This window comes from Oppia nitens, unplaced genomic scaffold, assembly GCF_028296485.1.
Source record: "Oppia nitens isolate AA-2021 unplaced genomic scaffold, nextdenovo-longstitch-racon4-pilon3 scaffold25_pilon_pilon_pilon, whole genome shotgun sequence".
Classification (NCBI taxonomy): Eukaryota; Metazoa; Arthropoda; class Arachnida; order Sarcoptiformes; family Oppiidae; genus Oppia; species Oppia nitens.
Genome location: NW_026533205.1, coordinates 811,557 through 825,212, shown reverse-complemented (window position 1 = coordinate 825,212; position 13,656 = coordinate 811,557). Strand labels below are relative to the sequence as shown.

The window sequence follows — 13,656 nt, the reverse complement described above, 5'->3', positions numbered from 1 at the left end:
TATTAATAGATTATTTTGTGTTTATATATTTTTTGTTATACTTATATATTGTAACCATTGCTACAATATTTGTATAACTATTGTATTATATAAAAATAATACAATAAATTTTTGTATAAATTTATAGCTAAACTGTAAAACTCTAAAACTAATTAATAGATAATTATATCATAATTATCTTTTAAAAAAATATCTAAAAAACATAATTATTTGAAATAATAAAAAATTTATTTAAAAAATGTCTAATAATTATCATGGTGGATTAAAACTATTAATTGGCTATATAAAATATACAGGCAACATTTATTTTGCTCATGATTTAGATAACAATAATAATCATCATAATAATAATAAATTTGCAGCTTGGTCAATTAAAATTATTAAACTATTGATAAATTTATTAATCATTGGTCTAACCCTATATAATAATTGTCTAATTATTATACATAGTATTTATCAATTTGACAAATTTATGTTTAGACAATCATCAAAATCGACATTATTGTTGCAAATACTGCATACATGTGCATCGGTTGGCTATACCCTACAAACTACCAGTTCCTACATTATTATTCTACTAAATGGTCGACGTATTGTCGATTTAATGGACAGTAAGTCCTATTTTAAAAATCATAATCACGTGTTGGACAACAAACGTCAACAAACACGTGCAACAATTATATTAATTAGTATAACCATAATACTAACCGTTAGTATTGCTGGCAATTATATACTATCATTTCAATTGGTAAATGGTTTTAAACCATTACCGCTAACCAGTTATCTATTAATACCCGTATATTTGATTGATTTCAATATAAATATGATATCAACGGTACTAATAGCCTATAAATCCTATGAAATATCAAAACAATTAGAATATTTAGAAAAAAATCTGAATAAATTTCAATTGAAATTAAATTATGATTATTGTCTAGAATTGAAACAATTTGTTGGAAAATTTGATAGTCTATTATCTAAACATAATATGTTATTATTGACAATAATATCAATTAGAATGATATCTGATTTGAGCAAGCTATTTTTTGTTAGCCAAAAAAATCTATCATTAGCCCTGGCTGGTTTATTTGATGAGCTAGTACAATTAATTTATTTAGTATATGCATGCAATTTAATACCCGAATCATATAAAAAATTTGTTAATTTTTTGGAAAATAAATATCAAATAAGTAATAGTAATAATAATATTAATAATAATAATAGTGTAAATAGTTTACAATTAATTGAAAATTTAACTATTATTTCATCATTGAAATCAATGTCCAGTGATATGTGTTTTACAGCTTATAGTTTGTATGCAATCAATAAACAAACACTAATAACATGTTTATCACTAATACTATCCTATAGTGTAATACTTATACAAACTAATATTAATTAGTTTAAGATAAAAAATATGAGATATAAATAAATTAAAATTATTAATTTTAAAAATAATTATTTAAAAAAATATATTTTATGTTATATAATTAAAATAATTTTTTTATATAATTAATTTTATTATTACTAATACTATCCTATGCTATAATACTCATACAAAATCATAAATATATTATTGTATTTTAATAGCTAAAAACATAAACTTTATAATTATATTAAATTTACAGCAATTTTTTTAATAAATATTATTTAATAAACTAATTATTTCTTACAATAATAATAATCAATAAAATTTAAATAACTATAAGAAATGATAAATAATTATTTTTTTCATACAAATCTAATAATAATAAAGAAAATTAAATAATTATTTTTAATTTTTATGTATTATTAAACATATGTTTTATTTAGAGAATAAAATCTATTATTTATTATAAGTATAATTATTTTATTTACTAATAATTTAAATAAATTTAATTATTTTATTTATTAAAAATGTTTGTAAAAAAATTACTTAATATTTTCAAATAATAATATTTTATTTTAGTCTATTTTAATATACATAAAATAATGGTTAACATTAAAATAAATAACTTAATTTATTATTAAAAAAATATAATATATGTTTAAATTAATATATTTTTATTTAAAAAAATGTCAAAAAATTGTGGTTTAAAAATATTAATAAAATATTTTAATATTACTGGCAATGTTTATTTTGGCCATAATATTAATAATAATATTAATACTAATGTTAATACTAATAATACTAATAATAATAAATATAAAAAATTTCAATTAAATTATATAAAAATCATAAAATTTTTAATTAATTTCATCCTAATATGTTTGATAACATATTTTAATCTAAAAAATTTATTAACACTAATCATAAATTTTGATAAACTAATGTTTCGTTCAACAAAATCAAAATTATTACAACTATTGCTTAGCGGTTCAACAATGGGTTTTACATTACAAACATACAGTACCTATACTTTTATTGTCAGGTATGTGCAAAAATAAAAAATGTTTCCTAGAAATTTTCTAGAAAATTATTTTTTTTTCAATAAAATAAATTTCCATAGAAATTTTTATTTGTATTATTATTATATGGGATCCACCCATATATTTATAGATATATTGTAATACTATATATTAATGAGATATAATACTATATATATATACTGTATATTATACAAAAAAATGGATACCTATATATATATATAAACTAATTATTATTATTTAATAATAATAATCATTTTATGAAAAATTTTATTTATCATTTCTAATATACAGTATATACTGTATATCATATTTTAATATAATTAAATAAATAATTTTTTTTATTTGAAATAATAAATATTTTTATGTAAATTATATAATTATTAATAATATATAATTATTAAAAATATATAATTAATACTTATATTTAATTATAACCATGGTGGAGGTAAGAGATCCCATAGATATAAATTTCATTTAGAAATTTTCTAGAAATTTTCCTAATATTTTGTAAATATTTGTTTGCAACATTAGGTACGGCAGTCAAATGGTCGACCTATTACTACTAGTAGAGTCACCTAATAATCATTATCAACAATATGTTTGCAATAGACGGGAAAAACGTACAGGTATTTGGGTAACGGTTTTAAACCTATCGCTGGCATTATGTTTGAAACTGATATATTTTATGGCATTTTTAATTATCGATAATTTTCAAGTGTCTGGCTATGAGCTAGCAGTACAACCGTTATATATAATGGCATTCAATACAAATCTATTGATTACGGCATTAATTGTCTACAATTCGTCGATAATATCCCAACAATTTGAATATCTATTAGAAAATTCACAGAAATTTTCGTTAAAATTTATTTATCTACATTGTCTACGATTGAAACAATTTGTCCATCGATTTGATCAATTCATACGATTTCATAATTTTCTACAAATTATATTACTATCAATTAGATTGATATCCAATTTGACCATGCTATTTTTTGGTAATAATCGAAATCTACCAGTAACATTAGCTGGTATATGTGATAGCCTAGTTGAGTTTATTTATTTAATATATGCATGCAATATACTGCCAGATAGTTATTTAAAATTTTTGAATCAATTAGAAAATACATATCAATTATGTAATAATTATAATACTAATAATTATACTAATGATAATATTATTGAAAATTTAATATTAATTAATTCATTGAAATCAATGTCCAGTGATATGTGTTTTACAGCTTATAGTTTGTATGCAATCAATAAACAAACACTAATAACATGTTTATCGCTAATACTAACCTATGCTGTAATACTCATACAAACTAATGCATAAAACAAATTGTTTTACAGAAAACAAAAAAAAATCTATAAATAATTTATTTTTGACATTTATTTTATTTTATTTAATAACAAAATATTGATATCTAAATACAAATACTATATTTTAGTGTTATATCAATAGGTCATAGATATCATTATAATTATAATTTGTATTAATTCAATTATTATATTAGTAAATAGTTTAAGTTAATTTCTATAAAATATAATAATTATTATTTTTTGTTAATTTATAAAAAAATATTTTGTAGTATATATTATTTAATAAAAACTGTTAATTAATACAATATATATATAAACTTTTGTATAACATATAATTGCTGTTTAGTTGCAATTATTGATTATTTTCAACAACAAAAAATAAATTATTGTTATTTACAATTATAATCAATAAAATATATAATAATTAACACTAAAATAGCAAATAAAATATATATCATTATAAATAATATTTATTAGATAAAAAACAATTATATAAAAAATTATAGTAATTATTGTTAGTATTTATTATATATAAAAAGTATTAATAAATTGATTATTTATGTGTTTATGTTAAATGTTTTTATGCATATAATCAATATATTTATGTTATAATAATTATTTTATTTTTAGTCTATTTTATTGTAACAAAAATTTTGGTAAACATCATAGTTATTGAATAACTTTTTACTAATTATTTGTTTTTATATATTGTTTAATAATAATAGTAATAATAATTTTCTATTAATTTAAAATATTATACTAAAAATTAAATATTTTGTTTTAAAAAAATGTCAACATCTAGTGGTTTAAAAATATTAATTAAATATTTTAACTATACTGGAAATGTTTATTTTGGTTATAATATTAATAATAATAATAATAATAATAATAATCATAAAACTATTAATACTAATAAATCAATAATAGTTAGATTAAATTATTCAAAAATTTTTAGATTTATACTGAATTTTTTATTAATATGTTTGCTAACATATTGTAATATTATAAATATTATTTTACCAATATTGAATTTTGATCGATTAAAATTTAGGTCATCAAAAAATAAATTACTACAAATATTACATACCTGTTCAACAATAGGTTTTGCTGCGCAAACATACAGTTCCTGTACAGTTAGTGTCTGGTATGGCCGTCAATTGGTCGACCTATTACTGCAAACAGTTGGACAGCCCGACCATCAATCAGTTACCGATCGGTACGAAAAACGTACGGCTATTTGGGTTACACTAATAACCCTATTGTTGGCAATCATAATGAAATTTACATATTTTATGGCATTTTTAATTTTGGATAATTTTCAACTATCGACCATTGAATTGGTTACACAACCCCTATATCTGATGGCATTCAATACAAATATGTTGATTACAGCACTAGTAGCTTATAAATCAACTATAATATCACAGCAATTAAATTATTTATCGGATAATTACCAGAAATTTTCCTTAAATTTTATTTATCAATATTGTCTTGAATTGAAACAATATGTCCAACAATTTGATCGATTGATATCAAAACATAATTTTCTATTATTAATACTATTGTTTATTAGGTTGTTAGCCAATTTTACCATGCTATTTTTTGGTAATAATCTAAATCTATTGATAAATTTAGCTAGCTTATTTGATGCCCTAGTACAACTAGTCTATTTAGTATATGCATGCAATATTTTACCAGATAGTTATGGGAAATTTTTAGATAAACTAGAAAATTTATATCAATTTAATAATAATAATAATAATGTATGTAATATTGAAACTTTAATTATTATAAATTCATTGAAATCAATGTCCAGTGATATGTGTTTTACAGCTTATAGTTTGTATGCAATCAATAAACAAACACTAATAACATGTTTATCACTAATACTATCCTATAGTGTAATACTTATACAAACTAATACATAATGAAATTGTATATAAATTATCAATTAGTTTAAAACTATTTTATTATTTAATAAATATTTTTTTGTTGTCATCATATGTTTTATGTTAGAATATATTATTTTATCATATGCTATATAAATTGAAAATAACATTTTATAAAATAATTTTATTTAATTAAAATAAACTAATTTAGATACTTATAAAAAATACATTTTTTATTTATAACAATCACTACACAAATAATTAAAACAAAATTTTTATATAATTAATATTATTTTATGCTATAATATTAAACTAATTTAAATATTTTATAAAATGTTTTAATAAAAAATGATAATCAATACGACTGTCTATTTGGTTTTGATTTAAAATAAAAAATAAAATAATAAAAAAAGTTATTTACTGAACCTTTAGATGAAATTATTTATATATATATATATATATATATATATATTAAACAACATTTTTTTTGTATTTAATATTATTGTAGTTATTATAACTATAATTATAATGTTTTAATGTTTTTATTGATTTTTTGTTTGTTTGTTATGTCTATGTAAATAAAATAATAATGTTATACATGCTATTAACTAATTAAATGTAAAAATCAAATGTCAAAATCATATCAAAATCAAATCAAATCAAAATCATCAAAATCAAAAAATCAAAAAAAATGTAAAATTTTAAAAAAATCAAAAAAAAAATTAATTTAAAAAAACTAACTGTAATTATAATTTAATTGTCTATTTGTTAACATTTGTTAAAACAATTTCAAAAATAAACAAAACAAAAAATTTAATACTTTAAAAAACATTACAAAACAAATTAAATTTTAAATAAATTTTAACATCCAATTAAACAATTAATATATATAGATATAAAGTTTTATTTTATCAAATATATTAAATTTACATTTTTACAAACAATATATATATATTTTTTAAAAATGTTATTAAATAATGTGAATAATTGTATAACAATTTTAATAATTATAAATTTAATAATTATTTTTTTATTATTATGTATTTCTGAATATAATTGTATGGATTATTCAGAAAACTCTGGTCGGCGGCCATCAGTTGATACACCCTTCGGTAAAATTATCGGTACAAGTGTCCAGCGATTGGGCCGTCAGGTCAACAGTTTTCTGGGTATACCCTATGCTGAACCACCAGTCGGTAAACTAAGGTTTAGGAAACCCGTAGCAAAAAAACCGGTAAAAGGTTTGTATAGAAATAATTATTTCTTACTTAAAAAAAAGTTATCAAAAAAATAAATATTTATAAATATTAGTTAAATATTTTGAAAACTTAGATTTTAAAATTTAAAATAAAAACATATTTATTAAAATATCAATTATTAGATTTGATTGTATTTTTTGATGTCTTCACATTTAATAATATTATTTATGTAAAAATTATATAAATAAATAAATAAATAAATAATTAATTAATTAGTTATCACTGCTTTTATTTACTGATAGAAATAGTTATTTTATTTTTATTTATTATTAAAAAAAAAAGTTATAAAAATAGTTTATTAATATTTGTTTTTTTCTGACATTAAATTTATTGAAAATTTTAAGTACTGTAATAATTATATAAATAAATAAATAATTAATTTATTAATTAGTTATCACTGCTATTAAACAACCGGATTATTGTTGGCAACCGTCAAAGTATTACAACAAATATTATAAAAAACTAATCAAAACGTATGGCAAATGGATAACCGATTGGACGGACAGTATGGCTGACATCAGGCCATCGGAAGACTGTCTCTATTTGAATGTCTATCAGCCGACGGTCGTCGACCCGACAAACAGGACAACAATGACCGACAACAACAACAATAACAACTTAACGGTAATGGTTTACATACACGGCGGTGCCTTTCGTATGGGTGCTGTCAGTCTGTTTGACGGGTCAGTCATGGCTGCCAATCAACAGGTACTGATAGTTACCATTAGCTACAGGTTGGGTGTGTTTGGTTTTTTTGGCCGCACCTACCGTCGATGATGATGATGACGGCACCAGTAGTAGTAGTGGTAGTGGTAGTAGTTATCATGAATTGGCCGGTAATTGGGGTCTTCACGATCAGGTCATGGCACTCAAGTGGATCAAACTGAATATCCATTGGTTTGGTGGCAATCCTGATAACATAGTATTGTTTGGCGAAAGTGCCGGTGCTATGAGTATTGGCTATCATATGCTTTCCCCATTAAGTCAGCAACTATTTCATAGAGCTATTATGGAAAGTGGCGATCCATTAGTACCATTCATAATGGCTGCCAAACATACCCATACCCAGGCAGTGGTCGATCTGATTCAGTCCATGAATTGTACCCAACTATTAGCTATTACTACTACTACTACTAATTCAAGCCATAATAATAATAATAATATGGAGATCATTGATGATGGACTTGAGTGTATCAGACAAACAAATAGCCGACAATTGCAGGACATATCGGAAACGGTTAGTAAAAAATTTAAGGAACAGATATTTCTACCGGTAGTCGACAATGACCTACTGGTTGGTCATCCGCAAGATTTAGTCAACAACCAGAGTCTAAAGTATTCAATTAATGAGATACTTATCGGTACTAATGCTGTGGAAGGTATTGTATGATAATAGTGTATATACTGTATATAGCTGTGACCATTAGACTACCTGAGCTAACCTATTGTTGTTGTTGTTTTAGGCGCCGACTTTGCAGCGTTGGGACCTCTGGGCAAGTATTGGCATAACGACACTATTGACCAAAACTTTACCAAACATGCTATCGACGATTTGGTCAATCAGTCGGTACCGGAAATGTATCAAAATCTGGCCAAAGAGGCCCTGGGTTTTGCTTTCGATGGCTTAGACCAGCAAAACACGACGCAATTGTGGACACGTTATATCCAATTGGTTGGCGATATTATCTTTGTCTGTCCCGACCAGTTTGCTGGTGACGACACCGCCAACACCGATGGTGGTGTCGTTACCAGAAATCGTCGTACTGTCTATTACTATCAGTTTAAACATAAACCTAGACACATATCTAGCGGCCCAAAGTGGGCTACAGGTGCCGTACACGCCGATGAAATTGCATTTGTTTTTGGCTATCCTCTGGTAGTGTCGGATGAATCAGTTTATACACGAGAGGAAAGACAACTGAGCCGTCAAATGATGACAGTTTGGACTAATTTTGCCAAAACTGGGTAAAGTATTGTTGTTTAGAGTAGATGTGTGTGTGTGTGTTATGTGTGTGTGTTATGTGTGTGTGTTATGTGTGTGTGTGTATGTTATGTGTGTGTGTGTGTATGTTATGTGTGTGTGTTATGTGTGTATAAATTTTTATATGTTTGTGTATGTGTGTAATAAAATAACTTTTACTAAAATTTTGTTATTGTTGTTGTTATTGTTATTAAATTTTATCTTTTTTTTTGTTTAGTAATCCAATGCCTGATAATCCTAATCAATGGATAGCATATACACTACAACAGCAGCGATATATGATTTTTGATACAAACAATAGTTATTTAACAAATGGTTTTCCCGGATATAAATGCAATGATTATTATGAAATGGCAATAACTAATGTCAGACATATGATTGCCAACAATAATAATAATAATTAATTTAAATATAATTAGATTAATATTTAGAATATAATTATTAAAAACATTAATAATTTGTTAAATAATTTTTTAAAATTTTATTTATTAATAGAGAGTTTATGTTATGTTATTATTAAAATCAATAAATTATTAAGTTATCTATTAATTATTAGTTATTATTTTTATTTTTATTTGATAAAAGCAATGATATATAAATAAGTATTGGAAATAACATTAAGTTTAATAATAATAATAATAATAATAATAATCATATTATAGATTTTTTTTTGTATAAATAAAACATTTTATAAAGTATTTCACATTTATATTGAAATGCTTTTACTGCTAATAAACTGATATAAAATGTTTATTTTTTTTTTATTAATAGATTAAGTTATAAATTATGTTATAATTGTTTAATTTTACATTAATCATTAAGTTATATAATAAATTAAAGTTTTATTTTTTGTTTAATTTAATCAAATAATAGTTATAACAAAATTTTTTAAAACAATGTAATTTTGATGACTTCTATTGATTGAAATAAGTAAATAAATTAATTAATTAATATTTGTTTGTATAAGTATTACACTATAGGATAGTATTAGTGATAAACATGTTATTAGTGTTTGTTTATTGATTGCATACAAACTATAAGCAGTAAAACACATATCACTGGACATTGATTTCAATGATGAAATAATAGTTAAATTTTCAATTAAATTTAACCTGTTTGAATTATTATTAGTAGTAGTATTAGTAGTAGTAGTATTAGTAGTAGTAGTATTAGTAGTAGTAGTATTAGTATTAGTAATACTAATTTTATTAATATTGACTTGGTGAAATTTATTTTCCAAATTATTAACAAAATTTTGGTAACTTTCAGATATAATATTGCATGCAATGGTTAAATAAATAAAATGTACTAGTTCATCTACTAGGCCAGTTAATGATAAATGTAAATTATGATTGTTTGAAAAAAATAGCTTGATCAAATCGGAAATTATTCTAATAGATAGTAGAAACAGTTGCAACAAATTATTCAAACCTAATAGTCTATCAAATTGTTTGATAAATTGTTTCAATTGATTTGAATATTTTAAACAATATTTTAATTCAAAATTTTTGCCTATATTTTTCGTAATATACATCAATTGTTTGGATATTATAAACGATTTATAGCCAATCAGTGCCGAACAAATCATATTCATATTAATATTGATGACATATATTGGAAATTTTAGCCAATCATCGATTGTTAATTGTCTGGAAAAACGTGAATACGCTATAAAATAATTTATATGAATAGTTACGCTTAACAGTAATGTTAGCAATGTTAACACAATTCCCGTACGTTTTTCCAATTTGTCGGAAACGTATTGATTTGGTCGACCGACTAGTAGATCAACAATTTTACGGCCATTCAATACGATCGTCAATAGTGAACTGTATGTCTGGATAGTGTAGCCAATTGTTGCTAAAATATGCAATAGTTTTATTAATTTAAATTTTTCGGATAATGTAAAATTAAAATTATCAAATTCATTTAGGCTGCCACTAATGTTTTCATAGTTGCAATATGTTATCAGTAATATAATTACAAAATTGATTAAAAATTTGGATAATTTTATTAAAAATATCAATTTATTATTATTATTATTATTATTGCTATTATTGATAAATATGTGATGACCAAAATAATAGTTGCCTGAATAGTTTATGTATTTTATTAATATTTTTAAACCACTGATATTATTTGTTGTTGACATTGTATTACTTTTTATTAAAATTAGTTTTTAAGTTTTTTTTAAAAAATAATTTAGTTACTATAATTAGATTTTTTTTTTTGGTTGTAATCTTTTAGTTAACTAAAAATAATATAAAGATTTATTTAACTAACTTACATTAGCTTAACATATATACTGTATTTTTTATAGTATATATATGATAACTATTTTAATAATTATTATTTAAACTGTAATTTAATTAAAATTTTGAATAAATATTTTTTAAGTGCACTTAAATCTATTAACTCTAATAATATATTAACATTTAATTTATATAATAGTATTTATATATATAACAATATATTAATGTATAATAAATATAATATTGATTATTTTGTTATTATTTTGTTTAATTTGCATAATATTGAAATAATAATAAAATGTTTACTACTATTAATAAATAGGCTTTTATATACAGTATATACAGTATATACAGTATATAAATTAATATTTACATTAATGTATTATATATTAGTTAAGTTTAATGTATAAATTAAATTTTATTAAAATATTAATATACTGTATATATAATGAATATAAAATTTTTAAATTAATTAATTTACTATTTTTTTTATTATCTATTGTTAATATATGTTTTAATATTATAATAATTTTTATAACTTGAAAATATCTACTAAATATAACAAACTAGGTTATTTTTATTTTATTTATATTAGTTATTAAAAAAAATATAAAAAATATTTCAATATAAATATAAAATAAAATAAAAAAAAAGTTATATATATTTATAAAAAATATATTATTTTCTTCACTTTTCTAACTCTTAAAGATAATTATTATTATTTAGTTGAAATAAATAAACTAAAATGTTATTTATAATAATATAGCGTTTAATCTAAAAATTGCTTATGAAATAATATAAAAACAAATAAAACAAATAAATTTTTTTTGATAACTATTAAGAAAAAAGTAATATAATATTAATAATAACATAATATAATTCAATAAATAATTTTTAAAAAAATAAAATAATTATTGTTTTTAATAATTATATTCTAAATACTAATCTAATTATATTTAAATTAATTATTATTATTATTGGCAATCATATGTCTGGCATTAGTTATAGCCATTTCATAATAATCATTGCATTTATATCCGGGAAAACCATTAGTTAAATAACTACTGTTTGTATCAAAAATCATATATCGCTTCTGTTGTGGTGTATATGCTATCCATTGATTAGGATTATCAGGCATTGGATTACTAACCAAAAAAAATAAATAATAAAAATAAATAAAATATAAAATTTAACAAAAAAAGTAAATAATATAATTTAATAGCAAACAAAAAGTTAGTAAAAGTTATTATATTACACACATACACAAACATTTACACATAACACACACATATATAACACACACACACACACACACACACACACATAACATACAGCTCTTTGCATATATATTGATAAAATATTAAAAATTTTTAAACTCAAATAACTTTGATATCATTAAAGATATGGGGATTATTTTTATATATTTAAATAAAGGATTAAATATCCTTTCATTTGGTATATCACATGATATATCAATCATTTTAAAAATCCATTTGAAAAGCATTTTTCATAACATGTGTGGACCAGAAGAAGAGACCCGAAAAACACTCCTTTGGCACTGGAGGCGGGGGGTAGTCAAAGCCAAGGACCTCATCTCAAGAACAAACATACCCCGGCCACAGTTTACCGCTGTATTAAGCGGTTTAACGCGGGATCGGGAGCCGAAAGAGCTCCACAAAGTTGCCGCCCTTCAAAATTGGATGCCAATGACAAGCGACGGATCACCCTATTGGCACTCAATAACCCTCTGAGAAGCAGCCAGAATATCGCTTCAGAGATTCACAGAAGAGGAAGCCCTCTTTGGAACGGTTTGGCGCTCTCTACAGAGGTCAGGGCTCAAGAAATGGGTGCCAAAGAAGACATTAGTCCTGACCCCTGAGCAAAAAAATACCCGGTTAGAATGGTGCCATTCTAACCGGAATCGGGACTGGTCCAATGTTGCGTTCAGCGATGAAAGTTATTTTCAGCTGTTCCGCAACACGATTAAGCTCTGGGGGCGGACCAGACCCACCAGATCAGCCTTGAGGCACGGCCTGGCTATCATGATTTGGGGTGGTATCTCTTCAAGAGCTACCACAACCCTCATGATGGCCAGGGGGTCTATTAATGCCGAGGGTTAATAACTAACCCTCGGGGAGCATATGGAAACCATCTGGGTATTATATCCAGATGGTTTTGTCTTTCAGCAAGACAATGCTCCGGCCCACAAGGCTCGATCCACACGGGAATGGCTGGAGAGAGAGGGGTAAACTGTATTGGACTGGCCACCCTACTCTCCAGACCTTAACCCAATCGAAAACCTTTGGGCGATAATGAAGGCCGAGTTGGAGAAAGACCCGGATCGCTCCATAACCAATTGGACCGAAAAAATCCAAAAAATTTGAGACACTGTTGTCCCCAATCACATAGAGTCCCTTATTGATAGCATGCCGCGCAGGGTTGAAGCCTGTATCGCGGCCAACGGGGACAAGATTAAATATTAATTTATTATTATTTGATTTATTTATATTATAAATTATTATTTATTTATTATTATTTTTAAT

General features: G+C 23.3%; 1 protein-coding gene across 1 annotated transcript; it reads left to right on the top strand.

The window, feature by feature from the left end:
• The first annotated feature begins 2,310 nt into the window (after positions 1–2,310).
• LOC128954123 (carboxylesterase 5A-like) lies at positions 2,311–12,992 on the top strand. The gene is made up of 8 exons (XM_054299690.1): positions 2,311–2,411; positions 2,941–3,035; positions 6,695–6,862; positions 7,272–7,614; positions 7,679–7,969; positions 8,024–8,259; positions 8,344–8,845; positions 12,641–12,992. Exons 1-8 carry the CDS (start codon positions 2,311–2,313, stop codon positions 12,990–12,992), a joined length of 2,088 nt encoding a protein of 695 aa, XP_054155665.1.
• The last annotated feature ends 664 nt before the right edge of the window (positions 12,993–13,656 follow it).

Bases quoted from the DNA above. Each gene is read 5' to 3' on its own strand.
- LOC128954123 (XM_054299690.1), top strand. From the start codon at position 2,311: ATGTTTCGTTCAACAAAATCAAAATTATTACAACTATTGCTTAGCGGT. The intron at 6,863-7,271 runs GTTTGTATAGAA...TTTATTAATTAG, and splicing joins AGCAAAAAAACCGGTAAAAG to TTATCACTGCTATTAAACAA. The intron at 7,615-7,678 runs GTTGGGTGTGTT...CGGCACCAGTAG, and splicing joins ATAGTTACCATTAGCTACAG to TAGTAGTGGTAGTGGTAGTA.